The sequence below is a fragment of the Haliotis rufescens genome, unplaced genomic scaffold (assembly GCF_023055435.1).
Source record: "Haliotis rufescens isolate VD_foot unplaced genomic scaffold, xgHalRufe1.0.p SCAF_12, whole genome shotgun sequence".
NCBI lineage: Eukaryota > Metazoa > Mollusca > Gastropoda > Lepetellida > Haliotidae > Haliotis > Haliotis rufescens.
The window spans coordinates 26254648-26280872 of record NW_025963802.1 but is presented as its reverse complement, the minus strand read 5'-3'; the positions used below and the strand labels follow the sequence as shown (position 1 = coordinate 26280872).

The 26225-nt window shown below is 38.8% G+C and overlaps 1 protein-coding gene across 1 annotated transcript; it reads right to left on the bottom strand.

The window, feature by feature from the left end:
* Positions 1-321: 321 nt before the first annotated feature.
* On the bottom strand, positions 322-26225 carry LOC124115918 (THO complex subunit 3-like). Its single transcript, XM_046477086.2, has 6 exons — positions 26015-26225; positions 17995-18151; positions 16153-16357; positions 8183-8344; positions 5921-6021; positions 322-5723 (listed from the first exon to the last, which is right to left on the bottom strand). Exons 1-6 carry the CDS (start codon positions 26189-26191, stop codon positions 5572-5574), a joined length of 954 nt encoding a protein of 317 aa, XP_046333042.1. The 5' UTR covers positions 26192-26225; the 3' UTR covers positions 322-5571.

Here is a 26225-nt window from a genome sequence, read left to right as displayed (position 1 = left end):
AACATGCACGTGCAGTTTATGCCATAGGCGGGAAATCTGTTTCACCATTTTTTTGTCACCGCACGAGCGCCGTCAAAGGTGGCGCGTTCGGGTGGTGTTTTTTGGTACCTGTTCCTGGGCAGTCATATTCCCAATACCCACTTTCCACTAGTTATCGCTGTTTTTAGGATAATTACAAATTGCCAACCTATACTTTCTTTTGCCGCTTAGTTTAGTAATGAATGAAACTTCGAACGTGACACACTTTCTGCGTAGTTCCCATGTAGTATCTGCGGAGGCTTTTGTCATTGAGGTGTAACAAAAGAACAAATGCCCACGATATATAATTTATAAACAATGTTTTAATCAATTTTTTTAATACATTTATATCAACAATAAGCTAATTAAGTCCATATCTGCGCGCCATGGATATGCTACAAACAGGATTGGAGCAAAACTAAGTTGCCAGACATTTAAATGTCCCTCGAAACACAATACCATCTCTTTGGAGACATTACCTCTAGCAGGACTTTCCACCGAATACCTTAGCGCAGAGTTAGTATTGTTGGTCCTTTTACAGTGACAGTGTCAATATGAATGCCGCGGGTGACTTACACCTCATACATTATTTATCCCCAATAGTAATGATACTCAAAACAGGTGATGGTGGTCAGTACACACGTATTAATTGAGACCATAAATCCAATGATTTATATGAGCATCGATCAATGCAACTGGGATACGATGACATGCATCAACAAAGTCAGCGAGTCTGACCACCCGATCCCATCAGTCACCTCTTACCACAAGCATAGGTGGCTGAAGACCGGGATCTTCAGTGGTCAGTTCTAGTGTAAGCTGTATGGGGTCTGGTGTTAGGCAGCAGCATAAGGTAGGTTGGGAGTGTAAGCATGTAGTAGCCTGGAATAATACCAGTTATGAAGTGCTAGCCGGATGAGTTTACCACCCATGCAGTTTACACGAAAACCTCACTCAGACACTATACTGACACTTGGCACAACCAGTCATTGTTTTATACCTTTTATACAGAGGGAAACATGTCAGTCCAAAGGGATGAAAGATGGATTGGGTGGTCAGGCTCTGTGACAGAATTGAGTGTTGCTCATTATAACATCACTGGTTTGTCTGGTCAAGACTTCCATCATATCTATAGGTTCCCATTAAACTTCTGTAATATTTCCGAGTGCAGCGTTAAACAACAAGTAAACAAATAAATCCTCAAAAGGCAAATCAGAAACTTTAGTTACCCTGGACACAGTACATAAACTATTTGCATTTGTTTCTTCAGTTGACTTTTCAAGAGTGTTAACAGATTAACATACTCTATTTGCTTCTGTAAACCTCATCATGATCAACATTTTAAAAAATATATCATTTTCTTGTTTGTTGCATTCTACTTTGGTTCAATATTTGGGGAAATCAGTGCCACACCAGTCTGCTAGCAGCGTTCCAATTGGTGGATATCCAATCGTGTCGGGTGTTGTGTGAACGTGGGTCAGTGGAGCCTCAGTATCTTGTATGGTGAACACCCCCACCACGTTCCACTGACCAAACCACAATACCTCCCCCTTTCCTATTTGAGGCCGCCTTTTAAACATGCATTTCAGTTGCTGTGTGGTACATTGAAGGTAGATAAATAAACTCTTCACATTCTGAAACACTGAATCCTACTTTAGAGTTTATTTTGATTGCAGTTTATTTTTGGTAGGAAGAACCTATTTTTCACACAGAACTTTATATTCAGGAAGTGCTGGAGTTTGCATATGAGCTATTCATAATTTTCATGTTTTTTAATTCACTTTTGCTGAAATCTGTATTGTGGTGAAAGAATATGTTGAACATTGACTGAAACTGATGGTTGTTGATCACTATGTATACTCTTCATCACTGGAGATGGAGTTTAATATGGCTTCAAATGATTTAGTTGTACATACATAAATCAAATGTCAATGTTAACACCAACTAGTTCAGTTGGAAAATATGTTTTCAACATAAAAAACATGTTATATCAAATGCTAATTGACTGCAGACTACTTTCTTTCATCTTTCCCTGGCATGCTACGTTCTGTTCACAAAATGCACCACTCCTTTTCCAAAAAGCTTGCACAAGGTCAAGATTTGTATCAGGATTGACATTCAGTCATTGCGTCTGTACCAGTGACAGAGGACTAGCTTCCTGGTTAGAGTGAGTGAGTTGGGTTTAACATTGTCTTCATTAGAAGAAGACTGGGACAGGCTCAACCGGTAACTAAAGTCTTGAGATGCCTGAGCTTGCCAGACCTGGACATTTTACAAGAGCTTCTTTCACTGTATAACAACAAAATATACATTAGCCCCAAAAGCGTTTGCATATACTTGCAAAAGCAAAAGTTGTTCCCTCTCTGCCATTTCTAGAAGTTCCAAGAAATAACAACATACCACCATGCATTTCCAGTGTGATACTTTCACTTTCAAGTTGGTGAAATGCATGCCTACTACATCCTTATACCAGATGACCTAATGACAACAAAGAGGAACCTTAAGGTATTTCCACGGTAACTACATCACTTCTGCACAAAGCCCTATGTCTCCAGCTACCTTAAAAAGAAAGTTGTACTCATTTCCAGTTGAATGATATCACTTCTGTTTGTTGAAAATACATGTCATATTCAGAAGCAGAAAGTCCTACGCCTCTGACAATATTAATATGAACGTAATGCACTACCAGTTGCGATATATCACTTCCTGTTACATGACTAATGCAACACAGCTTAAAACAGAAAATAACATGTTCTCCAGATTTAATTACCTTGACCTTCAATTTCAGCCAATCACATACTCAATTATTTTTGGTCGAAAACATAGGTATTAGCTCTTGCAATCATGTTATACAAACAGAGGGTGTTGGTTAAATACAGAAAGAAGCAAAACTACCTATGAATGACCATTCCACTGACCTAACCACTTCAACAATTTACCCTAGGGGTGATGTGAACCAAGTTTTATCCAATGTACAATGAATGTTCCTGGAGTTATTGAGACCATAATACATATACACAAAGAAAAAAGTTAAGCACTCCCTAATATATTTCATTATTGTTTGGTCTCAATATTTGTAACAGTCATGAAAGAAATAATTACGGGAAGAATTGTGTTTTCTCGAAATGATGTAATCAGTCGTGTGATGAAAGCTCACGTGCCATGCATGGTATGTCCGTGCAGCATGCTACCCTTGAGTATCTCTAAAAGCAGTATATCCAAACGTTAAAATTGCTTTCTTAACCTCGGTTTCAAACAGTGATTCCATGACATTGTGTGACCATGGCACGAAGGCGATTATCAAACGCCACAAGATGGCAAATAATCGGCATGCATAACGCACAAATCTCTTGTAATGCCACTGGTCGGAATTTGGGATATCATCACACTGTCGTAAACCATTTAGTTGAGAAACATGCTCAGACCGGTGATGTACAGGACCATCCTTAATCCGGAAGACCTCCTGTGACGACACATCACAAAGACAGGGACCTTCTTCGTCTCATACACTGAGAACCTTTTTTAACAAGTACTCGTCTGAAACAGCTTTGGTTGCCACATTGTCGTTTCAGCACCAGAACCGTCAGAAACTGGCTGAAAGCAGCAGGACTGAGGGCTAGAATTGGAGAACTTGGAGATGGATCCTTTGGTCAGACGCAAGTCGCTTTCTGCTCCACGCCACTGATGGAAGAACAAGAGTTTGGAGGCACCGGGACACGGCCTACACCCCCAGGAACATTAAACCGACTGTTACATACGGTGGGGGCTTGGTAATGGTTTGGGGTGTATCTCTCATGATTGCAGGTTGGATTTGGTCACCATAAGGGGCAACTTAACAGGGGCTCAGAGCAATGCAATAACGACTCTACCCTGGCCAGCAATGAGCCCAGATTTGAAACCCCTTGAACATGTTTGGGATATTCTGGGGCAGCACATACAGGCACGAGATCCTCCTGTACAAGATTTACGCCAATTGGAAGCAGCATTGCATCAGGAGTGGTTGTTGTTGACCCATCAACAGATCCAATGTCTGACTGGAGGCGTGAGATGTAGGGTGGAATGTGTCATCCAGGCACGTGACGGTTATACCCGCTCCTGATCTGTTTCACGTGTCATGTCAAGTAGAGACTTTAAGGAACATTTTCACACGAAACATCAAACGTAACTTGTTTACTTAATCCTGCAGCTCCATACTTTTTTTAGGTATTGTCTAAGGTCAAAAACAGTACCTCTGTTACCATGATGCTTTTGTCAGTAAATTTCAATCACAACTCACCAATATCTTCTTTATTTGTTGTCAAATGTTTGTTCTATCCGATGACATTGGTATCGCCCAGCTCCTGTGGTCAGTCAACCCATGCCATGATTTTTGCCATTTGTCATAGTTCAGAAATAGGGGTGTGCTTAACATTTTTCTTTGTGTATATTTTGAATGTATGATCTTGAGAGTCAATTCAAATTTTAAGATAAGTGATAAGTATTTCAAGAACATTCCAAAGGGCTATCCAACATGTGAACCAAACATGATATCCTTATGTAGATACAACAAAACAAATAGTATATGCTACTCATTGAAAGTAGGTCACAGCAATCTGCCATTGATATCATCACTAACATTACCACTACATGCAAACATCTGCAGAAAATGGAATTTTAGTGAAAATAGCAACCATACACTACTTATGATACTGACCTGACACACAGGTAACTCAGAACCTTTTCTAAATGATGTTTCACTGGACTACAGTAAATTTGTCTCTAGTTAGGCAGTAAATGAAGTTTGAGGATGATCTTGACCAAACATATCTATCGCGGCTATAAAGGATTCTGCAAGATTCTATGATATCCCTGAGATGCCAAGGCACCACATGGGGTTGCTTCATTATTAATTCATCCACATTCTTAGAGGTCTTGTCTCCCTGACAAAGAGTGATGATTCAGTTGACCTCAACAAATAAAGAGGGGACGGACAATGGACTTGTTTCATAAGCAGACACTCTTACCTGAACTGACAGCTGATTGCCATGTTCATCTAACATTGGTGATTTAAAAAATTATGATAATGCACACACATATGAATAATTATTTTCTCCATTGTCAAACAAAATTCTTACATTCAGCTAATTGTAAACACAATTTAATTTGATTTGACACACATACTAGTACAACATTTGCATATGTGTGTTATAGTTATCAGGCAACGCATTCAGCCAGGTCATCAGAACAGGATATTTCAGTGACAGGTGTGTTTCCTTCCATCAATGTTGCAATGAATCTCAAGGAGGAGGTGGAAATTATAACAGTTGGACACGTTGGTTCCTAGTGTCATTTCAGCTATAACAAACCAGGCTAACAAATCCAGGGGGTTTTCATGAAAAATAAAGCCTTTCAAATGGTTTTCTAAGACTGCACTTATGCTTTTTCAGATATTCTCAGGCCTGTTAACTAAAGTAAAATATCAGTAAAATTCTGATATATTCTCACTTATTTCTCATCCCTCACAAAATTGTAGTTGATACATTGAGATGAATTTACATTGGCAAATTTGAATCCTCAAGAATCAGGGAAACCAAATACTTTGACCAAACCAGAGTCTCGGTCACGCTCATGTTTATCATCACATGCAAATGCCAGTAGATGTCGTTTTGGGTGCCAGGCAACTGTAAATGTAGGCGTTTCACACGGGATTTCTGCAAGTTTCTCAGCTGAAAAAAGTAAACGTTACCACTACAGTCCTGTTAAACACAACATTTTAAATGTATAGTATTATCATGATCATTTTAACAGTAATAAGCCTAACCCTGTATAATACTGTTTTCCTAATACACTCAACAACTGGCATTATTACGGAAGTGATAAAGCACATCTAAATGCTGTTCCTATCATGTCAGTGTCAACTCACCTGTTTCTACATATGCTATGTCAATCACCAGATCTTCTGAGGCTGAAGCCAGCATTTTCCCATCACAGCTAAAACTGAGTGTCCTCACTGGCCAATCCAGTCTACAATGTATACAGGTTTACAGATACAGTACATACGTTTCCAACATACAAGGGACATGTGCATTTGGAGTTAAGGATATTGTTTAATAGTGGAGGCAATACCTTGAGAATGTTGCTCTCAGAAAATACTGCTGCATCCCACAAAAAAAGAAGGTACGTCCTGGAGAATGTCTGTTGTTTGCATCCGACATACGAATAAGTTGCTACTAAGGGTGAAACGATACACCTATATTCCGATGCATCCTGATACTTGACCCACGATACGATATACGATAAACGTAGGCCCATTTATCGATACGCCACGATACGGAATGCAAATCTCAAGTACGTTTCCTCGCTATTGTGCCTTTCAATAAACCGCTAACTTGGTTATAGCGCGCTGTAACGCATGGCTCCCAAAAACGTACTTACATTTTTAATAAGCTCAGGTTTTACACCGACAGATGTTTTTCCCCATCTCAAAAAACATTATCAGCTGATCCCCGCAATCACATAACAATGGAAATACCTGTCAGCAAATCCGAACTGAAGTACGCAATTCAATACCATTATCATACTATCTTGTTATTAAAACGTGTTCATTGTATATCTGGACTTGTGTTTGTAATATATTTTAATAGTTTTTTTCAAAATTTCATTTAATATTGTTTTCATTAAGTTATGTGAAATCGTGTGTGAAGAGATACAGCAACCACGGTCAGATTACCACTTTTGATGCATTGAAACAAACTTTAGTTGCTAGAGAATGGATACATATCTTAAAAATGCCATACTTTGACTCGTTAAAAGTCATATTTGTGGCAATTTGGCTAATATATGTCAACATAACGTTTTCGCAATCGAAATACATGTAGCACGAGAAGTCCCTAGGGTGACTGGTCAAATTGTTCCATGCGTAAAAATATCCTGCAACAGCAATCACCAGTACCAAAATGCTACACTTGTGGTTCTTATAATTTTAAATATACCGTATTCGACGTAATAAGCGCCCCGCTCTAATAAGCGCCCACGGCGATATTTGCTAATATATTGGCTAGTGAACAATCCCAAATAGCACCCCTTCCAATTGATCAATGTACACAAGACTTATTTATTCGTGTATAATACGCACTCATGTGTTATATGCACCCTTAATTATGGGCAATTATATTATGGATAAATATATCTGTCGTGTATAATACACACATACTTTTATTTTGTATCATTTCAGGCTGTCCGCATAAACCACGAAATTTACAATCTTTCAATTCTAGTTTTTTCTCTCCAAAATTTTATTCTAATAAGAGCCAAATATTTCAAATTTTGAGAGCGCCCCGGGCGCTTATTACGTCGAATACGGTATATATAGTAAAAGCTGCAACTAAGGTAACACGATATTGGAGTATATTATTCCTGATAAAACAATAATTTCAGATACAATTTCTTCGACCATTGCATCAAAATTCTTTGACGTTGTATCACTGGTGGAGCACATAAATTATTTTCTGGTGTTTGAACTTTGAATCGTTTTTAAGGAAAGTTAGAGAAAGTTCCACTTTGAAGCTGAACAACTTCAGTAGTCTTGTTATTATAAAATAATTTTGACTGTTCATGAAAGGTTCAATCTTGACATGCTTTAAGGTTGTTTTTTTTTATCATTGCGTATCGAGATACGTATCGTATCGTGACCAGAATATCGTGACCTTCCTGTATTGTTGCAGCCCTAGTTGCTACATCAAGAATATCAGCGCAACACAATCTAGATTGTATCTGACAGATTAACAAGATATTACATGTAGAATATCAGCACACAGACAAACCAGATTGCTATCAAAAGGCTAACAATGTATTGTTTGGAGCATGTCAGTACACACACAAACTAGATTTCTTTTAACAGGCTACAAAGTGGTACCTGACAAACAAGTTTGCTTTCAACAGGCTATAAACATACATTAAACAGACAATCAAGTTGGTACCTCCAGAAGATCAGCAAACCAGACAAACTTGAGTGCATCCTACACACCTGTATTATCTGTACAATGTCGGCATACTGACCAAAGGCAAAATGCACCCAACAAGCTTAGAAGAACAGCTCACACACAAACTTGACTGCTGCTCCTATTCCAACATGGTCTTACCTGTAATTTGATGACATTCAGTCCTTAGTCTAACAAGGTCTTACCTGTAGAATGTTCGAACACACACAAACTCTGCTGCATCCCACAGACTGACGAGAGCATCTGCACTCCCAGTGGCAAAGTAACTTCCAGTCGGATCAAACTCTATACAAATACAGTTTGCAGGATGTGCATTCAAGACATGCTGCAATTTCAAGTCAGGATAACTGAAATCAGAGAATGAAATGAAACATATGGAAATCTGATAAAAAAATTTGTGTATATCATATACTTATCCTGATATGACAGTATATAATTTCCTTTACTCTTCGACATCTTTAAGACAGCGTAAAAAAGGTTTGCTCATACTCACCAACAGACCACAATCACCAGTTTAGTGTAACCTGTCCTTGAATCTCAGGCTGCTTTTATATTGTCAAGGACAAGAACCTCGTTGTGCCTTATCCCTGTCATATCAGGATAAGTATATAAGATACAAAATACTCAAAAAAATATATAATTTATTACAGTCCTGAAACGACAATATGCAATTACCCAAATCTCAGAAGGTGGGCCCGGAGATCGTTGCATCATCACTCCTACTGTTGCCAGACACATACTTTTGCACAGAATGTGTGTTCACTAGTCTTGTGTTATCAACATAAATTGTTTCGTCATTTCAAAGCTACATCATTTATCATATACCTATCAATGATACGAGGCATAGAGATGGTCATATCACAGGGGGTGTGATAATCAAACCTGTATAACACTGTTTGGCTTGAAAATGAATTTTGAAAGGGTGATTGGTATTAGCTTGAGTGGTAGGAATTTGGAGTTACGTCTCTTAGTGTGTTGTCTGCCTGTCTGCTCAGCTAGCCTTCCTGTGACAATGACTTTCAAACAAAGTTAAAATATTGCATTCACATGCAAATAGAATTACGGAGATAGATGCTATCTTGGACAAAACTAAGGCCAGATTTAAATGGGAAATAATATGGTAACTACTAACTGAATTTCTTGGAGAAACAACAACCTACAAAAGTCCATCACTGGTCGATGCTGGATCTTGAGGTGTAGGAGAAGCATCCACCATACACAGCAATCTCCCAGTATGGGCTTGAGTAGATGTTAATGGCATCTTCTGGGGTTCCTGAGATGCTGCATCAGTAGGAGTTCTACCAACATATCTGGAAGGTAGTAGTTGGCAAAGGCAGTCCTTAATTATGTATGTGATGAAGCAGTTGGTGTATAACACATAGATTCCAGTGCCCTGATCTCATATGGATTGTTAGGTCTCTAATCCAGTATGCTGATAGGCCTCCAGAATCCTCTCCCTTAGCCAGAAGGATAGGGTATTTTGGGTACATGAATCTTGCTGGTACGGGAGACCATCAGGAAGTCATCGGTGCAGCCATTGGCGAGCCCCAGGATGAGAGAGAGTGGGTGAATCTTTAACCTTCAGACTTCTTGGCCCAGATGTTGGTTCCTGGTGATGCAATGTAAAAAACCAGACCAGATGTACTCAACTCATGGTCAGGTATGCTTTAGCTTAATTGGGTTGAATATCTCAGTTCTTCCCCCCCCCCCCTTTGCATGGGTGGAGATCCTATTAGCATTGAACTGTCTTCTTGGCTAACATTTGTAACATTAGTGCTCTTTGCACATTAACCACACCAGCATGATATTCTGCCACTGGTTGATCCATTTTGGTGTGAGGGTGACACAGGAGGCCCTGAATCAGGCATAGAGGTGATAACAGGAACAGAGGCCCTGAATCAGGCAAAGAGGTGATAACAGGCACAAAAGCCCTGAATCAGGCATAGGTAATCCTTTTCTGGAAACCATTTAATCACTGATTCTAATCCTGACCCGAGATAAATTCCTCTGAAATTTCTCTTGAGGACTTGAAAATCAGAATGCATCAAGAATCAGTCAAATATGTGTTACCTTCACTAGAAATTCCTGATTAGATGGACCTTGTACTGCTATTTTCGGTGATGAACTCTTCTAGTTTCTATCTCTTCTGACTAGGGCGTCACTTCTGGTCATCTGAACCTAGTTCCTGAAGCAGTTGATACTCAAGGTGCTCCTAATCCATCCTACACCTAATAGACAGGAAAATCAAGGGTGTACCCACCCTCTGATGCTGCCGTTGTTGGATCCTCCCCCGACTCCTCTTTTTTCGATATAAGGAGGAAACTATTGGTAAATGACAGTTTGCCCCACGACAATGTGCCAAAGGGAATATATAACCCTCTAGGTCCGGCTGCACGTCACGCAAGTAAAAGCTGGTGAAGGTGTTTTGTGAGGCCCACTGACAGCAAGACACTACTTGTTCCACGAAACGGATGTCCATGAAGCGAGACTCGTGGCTAGGGCTCTGACTTCATGAGCGGAGCAGGATCCAAGACGGGGAGTGGAATTCTGTGCCTGCGTATAACTTGCTGCAATGGCAGACTTAAGCAAGCCCACTACCGTAGACTTGGTGAATGAGGCATGCAGGATATGAAAAGTCTCCTTCAATGGCGTCTATGTGGTTCTGTAGCCGAGAGTTAGAATTTGAGAGCTCTAATGGGACAGAGAATTTTGTCTGGGTGATCCACTCTGTTCAGAATGGGGTGGTTTCCAATTGAGAGTCTGTCATGTTGAAGTACAGAGTAAAGTGCCAATCTGTTACCTTCGGAACTCCTTGTCCTGATGTAGATGCAGTAGAAGAAGTAGTAGAAAGGCCGCTACCATAGGGATGGAGATTGTATTAGTATTAGTTGTATTGTCATCTTCTCCACTGGATGAACTTATCCCATCTGTTGTCATGTATAAGGGAGGATGAAGGTCTCCATGATCTTGCCACAGCTTCAGAGGCAAGTCTAGAGAACTTCAGGCGGTTAGATGTAGGCTGGGCAGATTGTCATAGAAAATGTTTGACCAGGATTTAAGGTCCATTCTGTTGCCACTATTCTCCTTTGATGGACATGGATATCCCTTGTGGAGTTGAAATGTGCTCCTATGTATACGATGTCTTGAACAGGAGTGGTCTCGGATTTGGAGGGATTGACTAGGAAGCCTAGGTGGGTCATAAGCTGAACCAGAAATAGCATGTTCTGGTGCAACTGAGCTTCTTCTTAGTCTGCTGCCAGGAAATGGTCCAGGTACCCATGCATTCGTACTAGCTGGAGGTGGGCAAACCTGATGACTGGTGCTGTAATCCTGGTAAACAGCCATGGGATTGTTGATATCCCGAATGGTAAGACCTGGAACTCGTAGCGTTGACCATTGTAGGTCAAGGCTGATGAGCCAATCTCCTGGCCTCAAAGTTGACCGCAACTTCCGTACAGATTCCATCTGGAACTTTGGAGGAGGTACCAGGAATGTTTAGTTGAGGATCTTTAAGTCTATTATCATCCTCATGTCGGGTGAAGAATACTGGAGAGTAAAAACCTTTGGTCTTGTTGATCTCTGATAGTTTCCGAATGGCTCGCTTCTTTAGTAGCTTCCTGACGGCCAGATCTGCTGCTGCTATCTTTGCTTCGACTAGACGAAATCTGCGGCCGACGGCCAGAGATGCCAGGATGGGATGCCTCTTGAAATGCAGTTTGTATCCATAAGCCACGACGTCTAGGACCCAGCGGCCGTGCGTAATCTGCATCTAATTTTCCCTGCATGACAGAAGACGCCCTCCCACTGGCCCCGGAGACGGCATTATGTTGAAAGACAGTAGGCATAAATCGCAGTACATAGACAATACCAGGTCGAAAGGGTCTATAATGGCGGAATGGGTGGCAAGGAAGTCAGAACCTGCGTTCACCTCTGCCCCCAGCAATAGGATCCTCGTTTTGTAGTGGGGCTGACAAAATAAATCCTGAGAAGACTGTAGTTTGTCTTACCCCACACTTGGTTCTAAAGAATCCTTCCCGGAGGGGACAAACTTTTTCTTAGGTGGCTGTTTACACAACGAGTCTTTCTGATCCCAGGAACGCTTCGGGGGATAGGAAGATCCATCTGCCTTGACAGCTAGGTTGATAGTCGACACCTGGAATCGTTCAGTTGTGTCTTGTCTGACCTCATCTATGACATGTCCCAATTGACCATTGAACATCATGGGATGAGTCTGACCTGATCTGTCCTAATAATCATAGGAGTCTCTCCGGATATGCTTTCATATGATGCCTGCAACGGTGGAATGCTGTGCCTGATACCGGTGACAAAACAGTTCTTATATACGCCAATGTCCATTGAAAGTCTGAACGCCATTGACAGGTCTTTACTCCAGGGAGCAGGTAACATGACTTTAGTATTAGGGTTGTGTACTAGCTTCATAAAGTCCTCGTCCAAAACTTGATGGTCTGGAAGTGGAGACTCATGGGTTTTAAACAACTTCCGCTTCAATGGAGGTAAGGATAGCTCGTCATCATGTCTGAGCTTGAGTAGACTTTCAGAAGCCTGATGTACCACCCTGTCTGCATAACTTGGCCACTGCAATGTCTGGTGGATATGTTGAGATGATGTAGGAGCATGACATCCTCCGTATTTCGGCATCTTACATAGTGAATATTCTGTCATTGGAGGTTTGAGTACAGGCATAAGATGATATAACTAGAAAGTGTTTTTACTCGTAAAAACATATGTCTCCCCCCACTCCCCTAACCCCCATTCATTCGTTTACTTCACGTTAAACCCCATCTCTTCATTCCCACCCTCCATTACTAAATAACAGAGACAAAAATAGAACTCCTAGAAATTTCAAACAACTAATGGGCACCACTTCAGTGCTGGGTTAATGTGTATACAAAGTTTTCGCGAAAAAATATTAAACGGTTTCTGAGTTATGGTCAGGAAACAAAGCTTACCCCCATTCAGAGCTTTGTTCAACTTATCTCCATGGAAACGAGAAAAAATAAAAATGTCAAAAATCTCTAAATAGCAAAAGGCACCACTTCAGTGCTGGGTTAATGTGTATACAAAGTTTCGTGAAAAAAATATTAAACGGTTTCCGAGTTATGGTCCGGAAACAAAGCTTACCCCCATTCAGAGTCTATGTTCAAGTTATCTCCATCATGTCCATGGAAACGAGAAAAAATAAAAATGTCAAAAATCTCTAAATAGCAAAAGGCACCACTTCAGTGCTGGGTTAATGTGGATACAAAGTTTCACGAAAAAATATTAAACGGTTTCTGAGTTATGGTCAGGAAACAAAGCTTACCCCCATTCAGAGCCTATGTTCAACTTATCTCCATGGAAATGAGAAAAAATAAAAATGTCAAAAATCTCTTAATAGCAAAAGGCACCACTTCAGTGCTGGGTTAATGTGGATACAAAGTTTGGCGAAAAAATATTAAACGGTTTCTGAGTTATGGTCCGGAAACAAAGCTTACCCCCATTCAGAGCCTATGTTCAACTTATCTCCATGGAAATGAGAAAAAATAAAAATGTCAAAAATCTCTAAATAGCAAAAGGCACCACTTCAGTGCTGGGTTAATGTGTATATAAAGTTTGGCGAAAAAATATTAAACGGTTTCCGAGTTATGGTCCGGAAACAAAGCTTACCCCCATTCAGAGTCTATGTTCAAGTTATCTCCATGGAAAATGTCAAAAATCTGGGTTAATGTGTATACAAAGTTTCGCGAAAAAATATTAAACGGTTTCCGAGTTATGGTCCGGAAACCAAGCTCACCCCCATTCAGAGTCTATGTTCAAGTTATCTCCATGGAAACGAGAAAAATAAAAATGTCAAAAATCTCTAAATAGCAAAAGGCACCACTTCAGTGCTGGGTTAATGTGTATACAAAGTTTCGCGAAAAAATATTAAACGGTTTCTGAGTTATGGTCTGGAAACGGTGGGAACGCCGACGCCGACGCCGACGCCGACGCCGAAGGGAACCGTGCCAAAAACAATATGTCTCCCTCCATTCTGGGGGAGACATAACTCCTCAATGAGTTCCACAAAGCTGTATTCCTCTGTATAATCCCGCTGGTGTGAATCGTCAGACTGATTAACCTCCTCATATAGGTCCGATTCCGCCTCAGAATGACTGTGGGTAGGTCCCGGGAGGGATGGATGTTTGTCATAATCCATACACTCAACATGTTCCAGTGCAGTCCGAGTGGTCAGCTTGGGTTCTGTCGGTTGATTGTGACCTTGCCATTGAAGTGACGTTCCCGTAATGGTCTGCTGGGCTACTGTGGGTGAGAAGATGGCCTCGTGGTACCCTGATGGGATCCAAGTGGAGATCTAGATGCCCATGTCTCACGGAAGGTAAAACTTGGGAGCTTCTACCCGGCTGGTCCATATGGTTATCTGGGGTAGGCCGTACAGCTGTGGCTGTGGTCTGAAAAGATGGCTGTCAGGACTCAAATAGTCAAATAGTGACTCCATCAGATGGGAAGTGGGACTCCATCATCTTCTTATGCAGGTTGAAGAACTGTTGAAACATGTTCATAGAGAACGCAGAATTAGATTAATTCGACGAAGTAGTAGGTAGAGACGCTGTGATAGGGTCAGACGCTGGGTCTGAGTCAATAGCCGGAGTCATGTCGACCTTCTTCTTAGCAGCTTCTCTTCTTCTAGCTTTAGGCAAGGCTTCTGCTTGTTTGTTGAAGGCCTTCTTAGACAGAGTATAGCACTGATCGCATCTTGCCTCTTCAGTGCATTTAGCCTCTCTGCACTTCCACACTTCCAGCAGTTGCTGTGAGGATCTCTGGTGATCCAATGGCCACTTATTACAAGCAGGAGGAGGGGGAGACTCCATGACGACCTCACAACACCTAACACCAGCAATACTTACGTACTGAAAACTTTGATCAAGGATGTTTCCATGCAAGGGATCAAAAAAAGAAGGAGGAATGCATAGAGTGAGATGATAAGTTCAAAAATTAGTTTTCTCAGTTATTTTAAAATGCAATTGATGGGACATATAACATGTAACTATTCCATGCCTGTTGAGGTAAGCATGCCACACAAACTGACATGGATGTAACCATGTCTACAAAACTCTTAAGGCTAACCTTGACCAAAACCTAAGCAGGGCCCCCTTCTAGAGAAGGCATAAACCAACTTTAACTGCATTAATACTTTATGAGAAAATGTAACTACAACTTTCTTATGACCTTGACATTTGAAATTTTTATGACATAGCCCAAACAATTCTCTGAAGCCTTTTCGAAGAAGTCTATGGAAGATTAATCTCTAATGTCAATAATCTTTGTGCAGTAAACAATAGAAACATCACCTGCAATGGTGGTCTAATTCCACCGAAACCTTAAAGCAGTCCTGTTTCATGGGGCTGCTTATTTCCAGTACTTGAATTTATTTGTATTATATATATTTGAGTTGGCCGTGAGAAAAGTTGTTTTTCTCTGAAATTCTGAAGTCAAACAAATGTAACACACACATACACGAAGAACCATGGTTTCATTAGTGTTATCTTGCTTCAGCGTGTTCAGCATCTTAAGTTAAGGGAGTTAACTTTAAACTTTAAAAGTCCAGTTTCCACCCTTGCCGAACTAGGCTGGAATTCCTTGGCTCGATCATAGTGCCACCGGTTGTTTTTACGAGTTATGTCCCTTCTAAGCCTCTCCTATGGACCAATCAGATTCAACCTCTCATATCACTTGCATTTGTAGCAAACAAAATAGTGGCGCCTATATTGTGATAAAACGGGTCTTACATCGCGAAGTGCATCAAATCACATGAGCACCTTCATCAAAAACATGAAAAGACTTGGAAAATATCTGCTGACAACGAGTTGGCGATGCACATGCTTTGCAAATCTTGCAATCGACCGAAATCTGCACGACAGTTTACGAACCGGATTTCGATTTCGGTGCGCGATTTTGATTGGACTATGCATAGACTCGTTAGTCCAGCAAAATGTAACTCCATAACACCAACCTAGTTCGGCAAGGGTGGAAATTGAACTTATATAGTCAGTTAACTCTCTTCCCTCTGGAAGATGCGTGTTCAGTGACCATTTAATCATCCATAACTACAATGACAATTTCTTTTGGTGCTAATTGGGCCTGGTCATCCTGTTACCTGAGGATGTGTATGCTGCCTTGACCACTTGTCAGGAAGAAGAGATCACCATCGTTGTTCCAAGATATTTCATTTACTTCAAATTTGAATTGTTCATCAGCCCTTGATCTATGAGTCTTTGCATCAATGAATGTGACCAGATCTTCCTTGTTGCCCACAGCAATAGTGCTTCCATCTGGAGACCAGCAGATGTTGATATTCTCACCTAAAACAAACAGCAGGCAGTGAGAAGCTGTCTATAATGCCTTACTCATCATAGTAGGTGAATGTTGTTTAACAGCACAGCACTACTGCAGCTATATCATGGCATCCTGTACATGACATAGTGCCACAGCACTGTAGCTCACCTGCATACATAGTCAACAGTTTCAAATATCAATAAAGATAGTCACTTAACTGTTGCTATCAACAATGATATTAAATATTTCCAATGTAAATACATAAGTACTGAGAACTAAAAAACTAACACCTTAACATAATATGATCTCATCATTAGTAGAAACAGACATGCCAAAGCTCAGCTCCCCCATTTCAGAAAAGACGTTTACAGGGCAAAATACACATTTTGAGAGAATACAAGAACGTAGTAATAAAAAAGGGCCAAATGTAAAATAGTCCCGCTGTATACCATGTTATACAAATCAAATACCAAATTTCATTGCATTTTGTACAAACATATCCGAATTAAGGCCAAATATTACATTTTCAAGATGGCCACAAGTCTAAAATCAGATTATAATTCATTCAGCACATTTTAGAGATTCCATAGCTGGGATTATTCATACAAAGTTTCAGCTCAAAATGTTTTGTGGTTCTAGAGGAAATGTTGAAAAGTTAATGATGGACAGACGCCTGGCACTGCACCATGACACTTAAATCAAATGATTTCAAGAAAATATGTCATCATTAGAAGAAATATACACAACACAACAACAAATGAAATGAACCTGAATGGAATGGTGAGTCATAGAAAACTTATATTTTGTAAAAAAAACTGCTCATTAATGGAAATGAATAGCTTCTTCAATATGACTGCTGTGAAGGCCACTTTGAAAAGTCTAACTTGTTCAGCCCAAACTCTTACAAAAATATAAATATTGCAAAAAGGAATGAAACATATGTTGAGTCTCACTACTAACTACCCATACCAAGTTTCATTACAATTTGACCTGTAGGGATTCTGGGTTAGAATAGGTAAACAGGAATCTCATAAAAAGTCCACCAAATGAATCAGGTAACTTGGTGGATTGTCTCAAAGTCTCATACCAGTTTGCTGCAGATTGTTGTAATTATTTGTTATGAAGCTCTTAATAATTCAAGCAAGTAAGATGAAAATAAAGCAAGTGCACTCCCAAATATACATTATTCCTTCAGGGTTATGAATGAAATATGGAAACTTCAAAGCAGGTTTTGATATAAATTTGGTTTCAAACTATTTATTATTTACAACAAGTATTTGTCACAAAGTGACAAAATGTCCCCCTCCTGTATATACACCACAGTACCAAATATGAAGACAATCCAGCGATTAGTTCTTGAGATATTGCGGCAACACCATTTTCCAACTCCATAAGCAGATTTGCCTGCTGTGACCTTGAAGATGGGGTCAGAATTCTTTATATATAACTGAGTCTGCTATTGGATAACAAGGCTGTAGTTAACTTTTTTTTACAGGGGGGCAAATAAGATTATTAATTTTTTATTCAAGTTAACTTTTACAAGGAAAAGTGTTTTCTATAAAAAATCCAGGGGGGGCAACTGGCTACGGCACTGGATAAGGTCAACCAACAATATAGGCCTAACACATTACAGTTGTAACACTTTCTCTAAATAACAGCTTACCCTTTGTGTTAATTGTAGCTGCTGACTTGCTGGAGCGAGTGTCCCAGATGCGAACAGTCTTGTCCCCACTAGCTGTGACAAGGAGGTCTGAATTGCGTGGATGCCAACACAATTGATCAACACTGTCACCATGGCCACGGAATATGTGATCCTTACTCTGTAGAAAACAAGATAAATAGGAGAAATGTAGTCATGGTAAAACAACTTATCAATTCAAAATTATTATTATTATACATCATAATCATCATAAAGGTAATTTCAGCATCACTACTTCCAGTTTCAGGAAACATGTTCCGACTACAGACAGATACCCTGCCTCCAGCTGGTCTAAATTAATCATGATAATAAGGAACCAAAACAAATTTCTGACCTAGTGGATGTTACCCCTGCAAGGGGACAACATGCCAAAATTAGTGCATCTTTAAATACAAAAGTTCCATGTCTCTACATGTTCTACTAAATCTGTTAATAAGACACACGTCTGGTCTGATGATGTCACTTCAGGTTTTGGGAAACATGTTGTAAGAGCAGTAATACTTAAAAGCATCCCATACCCCTAGCTTTTCACAGTAGACAGTCATATGCGCTTCTGGCTTGATTATGTCACATCCTTGACCTTTGACTGATCTGGACCAAAACTTTTCAAATCACGGTTTCATCTTAGTAGCTATTAAGAATTACATTTCAACATCTTTGCTGTTGTAAATGCACAATTGACATATTGTGCATATCTGTTACATAATGAAAGTCTGTTGCACATATACTGGGTTCATGTAAATGTGGAGTTCCAAGCAAATTACTGGTAGTTTATACAGGGCCCTGCTGGCAGAGATTGTTTTTCTTAAAGGGCAAGTAAAGTCAAGCAACTTTGCAGGTTTTAATACTTTAGTGCATACTTAATCATAAATGCTTGACCAAAAGTAAATTTGAAAATGGGAAATAGTGTAAAAAGGACGGTAAAAAGAGACACGCGAAATCGACCCCAAAACAGTATCAAGGTTAAAATGGGTTCCCGCTGCTTGCGTGTTGCACAATTTCAATGATTAGCCCAGTCTGCCAGTTGGTTTATTTGGGGTCCTCCTACTTATCCCACACCTATTGTTATGGGTACACGTTCACCCAAGCGCGGTGATGGGTAAGACAATAGGAGATTAAAGGGGCACTAATCTCTAGCTTTTTCTTGGCTGTCTGACACTGGCTGCTGGGGCTCACTAGCTGCCGTGAGTCGATTTGTTCGCTAACGCAACTGAGTGTGACAAAGGGACTGGATCTATAAAGATTTTGACAAAGGGCGCATGTTAATTAATTTCTTTAGCCTAAACAAATAGAAAAAAAGAACAGCAGCAGCTCATCGGATGTCGTCATTTGGAAATACCCCTGATGGTTATAGTTCAATAATAAATAAAAAGTATCCGTGCAGTGAAAGCATTATCGGATTTTGGATTGTGTGGATAATACGGTTAGTACTTCTTTGTTGTCATCCATTTTTTCTGGTATAACCCTAAACTTGTGTATTTGTCGTCATTCACTCGATGCTCAGTTAATGAACTTATTACAGGTATAATTAGTGGTGGCACCACCCAGATTACCTGACAAAGGTTCCCATTTGGCATTTCTTCTGTCTGGGGTAATTATTCAATCTAAATCCAGGTTTGAAGTGAGGCGAAATGTGTGTTATGTAATATACACGTGGCAGCCCAGCAAGAGATGAATGATCAGTTGATTTACTTTTTTGTAAATCAACGGATCATTCATATCCATCAAAGGATCAACAGAAAATATGTTGATTGATTAATCACTGATATCTTGCACAGTGGATATGTCAAAAGTAAGTGTTTACATGTCTAGGTTTACAAAAGCAAAGGGAATACACTCATATAATGCAGATGTAAAAACAACATACTTTGTTCAAAGGGTTAACCAATAATACGTTGATTGCTTGCTCATTGTTATCTAAGTCAATGAAGAACCGTGGACATTATGAAAATAGTTGTCTTGTGGACTTTCTCAGCTGACCTTAGAGACTTTGACACATATGTGAAACACCTGAAACGAACACGGGTTATAATATCCCAAAACTATATATATATTTTAAAATATTTGATTGTTACAGAGACACGTGACATCGAATAAGTTTCTTTGAACAGCTGCAGATGTGTGGGATATTGTTCCTTTGTGTGGATTTTCACAGATACATTCCTCGAACAAGGAAGCTGCCTAAAATTATACATATAAATTTGGTGTTTTGTAATTTTGATATTTGCATTTTGTTTTCTTTCATTTGCTATAGAACAGATTCATTTTTTTTCCTCTACGTCTTGGTTTTGAAATTCTTCGATGCATGATAGATGTTGTTTTCACAAGTCTTTTCCTTTGTAAGCGTGTATATATTACAGTCAATTTGTAAAATGTGATTCTCTCAGGCAATTTATAAAATGTTTAAATATTTCAGTCATTTTGACTGAATAATCTGTCCATATATTTTACAGATTGACTAAAAATGATTTAGACTGTCAAAAGGGCTTTAAAACACCACAATATGCTAGGATTAGAAGCCAAACAAAATAGAAATGTATTTTTAATCCTAACATTTTCAGTCTCTTGGTGATGATATTAAACATCAAAATGTTTGGAATTTGTTATCTTAATGATACAGATGGACATATATTGCAGTCAATTTGTAAAATAACTGAATATTTATGCGTTTAATAAATATCCTAAGTGAAAACTTTGCACATTTGACTGTAAAGATATAACACCTTAAAATAAGCAATACTTAGGTGAAATATTTACTTTGTGTTGCAAGTCAAAATAGTGTAAACGAAAATCACACAATTACCAAGCAAGTGACTTATCAAAACTATCTACCCACAAAGATACCTACATTTCCTTACCATTTCCAAAACTGTATTTTCATGTGTTGATCAATGTGACCATATGCCCTTATACTATCAATAAAAGTGATAAATGTGCTTACGAATGGCAAGAAACAGGTCGCGAACTAGTCTAAAAAAACAATAACAAAGGCAACAACCAGTCCCGCATCTTCCGGAGGCAAGGGTGTTAACTGATTACAAAAGTTCAGGTTCCTGGAATTTCGTGGCTCCATTGTAGCGCCACCAGTGGCCATTACGGGTTATGTCCCTTTGATATACCTTCTATTGACCAATCAGATTACATCTCTCATATCACTTGCATTTGCTTCCAACAAAATGGCGGTGACCAGTCAAGATGATCTGATCAATAATCAAGATCTGTATTGTATTTAAACGGCTCTTACCTCACGAAGTGCATCAAATCATTTGAGCACCTTGATTATAAACATGAAAAGATTTGGAAAATATCTGTGGAATCCCAGTTGACAGTGAACATATTTTGCAAATCCTGCAGACGATCAATATCTGCACGTTGAAATCCATGTTGTTTACGAAACGGATGTATAGTTCATTGCATGATTTTGATTGGACTATGCATAGACTCGTAAGTCCAGCCAAAATGTATCTCCAGAATTCCAGCCTAGTTCGGCAAGGGTCGAAACTATTAACTTGACTTTTACAGTCAGCTAACTCCCTTGCCTTGGGAAGATGCCAGTCCCGGGGAATTGCTTTAGATCAGTACCCCTTTAACCCTCTTGGTGCCACGGGACCATATATGGTCCCTCACTTTTCACACCCGCATAGTGCCAAGGGACCATATATTGTCCCGAGAAAATGCCCCTTTTAAACCATGAATTTAGATATCAAACACTGTGGGCACAAAGTCAAAATTATAACCATCATCACCCCAGTCATCTTAGCTTTAACATCGTGCAACTCATACTTTATACAATGCTACGGTTTGCGAAATATGGAGAGATTAATAAAGTGGCTACCACGCTCCTCGGCCTTTCTCTGCCATGTTTGAACACCATGCGAATGACGTCGATTTTTTATTATGCACCCATGTCACATACACGTAAATATTTTCAGACAAAATCCTTGTTCATAAGAAATAATATGACCAGAGTGGTCAGAAAGACATGTTTCTCACAACTGTATACTTATTCTCGTAAATAAATTTCTGTTCACTCCTTTACGAACAAGTTTTATTTACACGTTTTGTATATTTTTATCGACTATCAGTAATGGCGGAATGGTCGGTACACATGAGAAAACGACAGTGTATATTTCCATTACATTTATGATGTTCATTGAATGAAATTATAACCATCATCACCCTTATCATCTCATCGTTAATATCGTGTCACTCATATTTTATGCAGTGCTACGGATTGTGAATTATGGCGAGATTAGTAAAGTGGTTATCGCCCTTCTCGATCTTTTTCTGCCATGTTGAACTTCATACCAATGAAGGCACTTTTTTATTATGCACCCATGTCACATACACGTAACTATTATTATATCAGACAGCCAATTTGAACAAGAAATCTGATCGGACAGGTCAGAAAGATTTACTTGTCCCCACTGTACAGTTATTGGCGTAAGAGTACTAACATTTAGTCGGCCACGGAAGTTTTTTGTTCAAGTATTGCATATGTTTATCTGCTGTGTGTCATGGCAATTTAGCACGGCGCTAGAGATGAAACGACAGCACAGATTGTCTTTCTGTTTATGATGCTGATTTACAGAAAATATTCAAATCAAAGATATGGAAAGATAGCTATAATCGTTAATATTAAGGTGGTATAGTGTATATTTATGGGCAGGAAGTTCATGATCAAAACCTAAACATTGAATGGCCAAACCCGAAGTAATCGATAGGGCACGTTCGCATCATATCTGTGCCGTGATTTCTTGTCTACCGGTTGAGCTACATGCTCGCCTGTTCAGACAAATAACTAACTGCTACTTTTTTCATATGAAATGACTAAAAGTCATGTGTGATTGCTCAAACTACCTGACCGTGTGAGTGACTTGCCCTTGCCTGTTTCACATTTTGTCGCAAATGGAGATTTAAAATATGTGGCCACGACATCTAACGTGAGTCGACGCCATATTGTAAACAAATTGTGTCACGGTCGGTTCCACATGTGGTAGCTCGGCCCCCGTTTCTGTCGATGGTACATGCAATACAAACATAATGCAACTACTGAAGACATCAACATAACTTCTACAATAATGACAGCAATATCTATTTGTATCTGTTGTATTAACCGCTTATGGATATGCTGTGCTGTTAAGTTCGATTGCAATTTGTTTTTCCTTTCATTGAAACTGTGATAATGGTGCTGTGATTGGTTTGCTGAAATAGTATTTTCCATGAGACTAATGTACATGGTACATGCTGTGATTGTACAAGATAACTGATAACCAATTGTGTATGCATCATCAAATACACATTACTAATCTCTTCAGAAAATGGAATATATTATCAGCTCGTATTTCCAACATTCTGCCATGGATATTAGATCTAATATTAATATTGGATTTACAAATAATTGATGTACACTGTACTCTCGATTAACGTATGATAATCTATTTCAAGTCTTCAACTCTTATATGATATGTCATCTGAAATGTCAGCAATGAGTAAACTTAATTTTATGTCGTTACAATCTACAATTTTATTCGAATAGGCTTGTAGACGGTCGGTCATTTCCCGCCGCTGTGAATTTGTCGTCTGGACAGTTGCACGTAATTTGACCTCACATGTTGTGATGTCACATGAAACAGCTGATCTAATGTTGTGGTTGTATAATGGATACATGTGGTTTCATTTTCCAAATAACAATATTCTCTTTGACTGAAATAGAAAGCATATCTAGTAGATCACGATTGGAAAATGTCCACGGCAACCGACAAGTGAATGAGACTGCCTATCATTTGACTAACAGTGTTAGAATATTTGGCGTAGTTTTCTAATTTTGGTATGTTGACATGTGCTTTTCATATCTGTTTGAAGGCTGGATATTCCCAAAAAATAATGTGCATTTAGTGGAGTAAGGGAATGTATTTTTTTACAGTGAGAAAGCTGTCAAAATGGATCCAATATTAAACAACCTATATTTTTAATATTTTAGCTTCATCTATTAGAATCTCGAATGGTTCAATTTATAACATCAACAGTAAAAGTAATTAGATCTACTCACAATATATAGATAATCGATTTCTGAAAGACAAAATGTTTTCAGTGTAACTATGACTTCATTTTGATGTTTTATATAATTTTATTTAAGTCCTTTTTCACTCTGCATTATATAAATTACCAAATACTTCGATCAGTGACATAGTAGTAATTACTTTGTTTTGTATCCTTAGTATGAAATAGATTTTATAAAATAAATATTTGTCAAAGAGCAAAATCAAAGCATTCTTGTGGTTCTTTTTTCATCATTTTAATTTGTATATCTTCCCTCCAAGCTGTAGTTTAGCTAGGCCAAAATTTAAGAAAGAAATAGGAAAGACATAATAACTGAAAACCATTTAGATTAAAGATTTTGCTGTTCAATACCAAGAATATATTTTTCCGTTTATGACAAATAATTCCTTTACTTTCATTGACCTACTATCATTATATATTTCAAACTTTCCCTTTAGTAGAATGGGATGGAATGGGAAACTACTAGAAATAAACTATCACGTATATGTCCTTAAATGTACATGTACATACCTAGCTAGGTATTTATTTATAAATCAATATGAAAGAAAATGTGGTATTTCATAGACTGGCCATACAAGTATATTTTGAGCAAAGGTCTAAGTAAGGCAGCCAAGTGCGAAATACTAGCTGAGACGAGGATCTATGATTTCTGGTGGTCATAGTGAAACAATGACATATGGCGCCTGAGTTGTGAGTGATCGAAAATAGGTTTGTTGAATAGATTTGCAGTCCATGGAAAAGTTTTAACAAGTTTGATTGAATCTACATGTACTTACTCTTGGGTGGTATTACGTTAGTATCTTGTTAACCATTAAGAAATGATAATGATGTCTGATATTGAGCGATGTCAATTTGAGTATTGTTAGGGCTGTTTAGCGATCTTTCACATTTTGTCCTTTGAAAATGTATGATGTCAATTACCCCGAAGTAATAAAAGAGCATGGTCACTGAAACATACATGGCCGTAACCAGAATTTCTTCAAGATATACTTTCCAAACTGTCATTTGTATTGTGACATAATCTTTGAAACAGTCTGCATATGAATTAATCACGACCACTTCAGTCAATTTTGTTTTGACGTCAAAAACACTCACAATTTCATTGGGATCTTTTATCGGTAAATATAACTCACGGAAAATTCTCAGTGAATGTGTACTTGAACATAATAAATGATAAATGTAATATGTCTATCACTGTTAGGACATGTACTTGCCATGACATGAATTACTGGACATTTAGATTTCAAACAAGGGCGCTTACTTAACTTTGCTTGCCATATTCGGGTGCTTCGATATTACGATTAATGTAGAAAAGTAGGACACTTATAATACCAGCACTTTTATCGATGGTGAGGCAGTGCATAGATCTTTTGGATTTGGTGACTTTAGATACTGATGGAAAGACAATCAACTCGAGTTGCATGTTATACAATTTGGTTACACTGTGTTAAGAAATAAAGACGTAGTAACACTTTTGATACAATGTATACGTTTTAGAAACAGCGACGTCATCACAGTGCGGCACTGAGCGGTTAAGGGACGCATCTCATATAAGACAAGTAATTGGTGAATATCTCACAAAATAAAACGACACAACTAATTGGTGAACTCTTTTAAAATACACACTACTGAGTGAAAGTGTTTACAATATATATCAATGTATACCACACAGTAGACCTGTACAATTACTGGTTTTTGTTTTGACAAGATGTGCTTACATCAAATCATCATTTATAACCTGCCAATTTTGTGACAAGAAAAAACGGGTATAAAATATGTTTGTTTTCTCTGTATTTACATGGTTTTTTTTCATGTTTGATGAAAAGTTATAGGAGAACAGAACGTGTTTGTTTAGAATAGGTCTAATGGGCCCCTACTAATTAATTGTCTACCAGGGGAATAGATTGTAGGGTTTTCTCACCAATCTATCGCGATCCAGTGAATAAGTACTGACTGTCTTGTCAAAAGATCCCGATGCTAACTTCCGGCCGTCACAACTCCATGCTACTGAGTGAACTTTGGCCGAATGGGCTTGTATATCGCGTATTCTGTTATTGTTTTGAAAATGTTTCAGCATGCTCTCCATTTGAGACGCCATTTTGAAATAAGCGCCATCTGGTAGATTCTTGCGA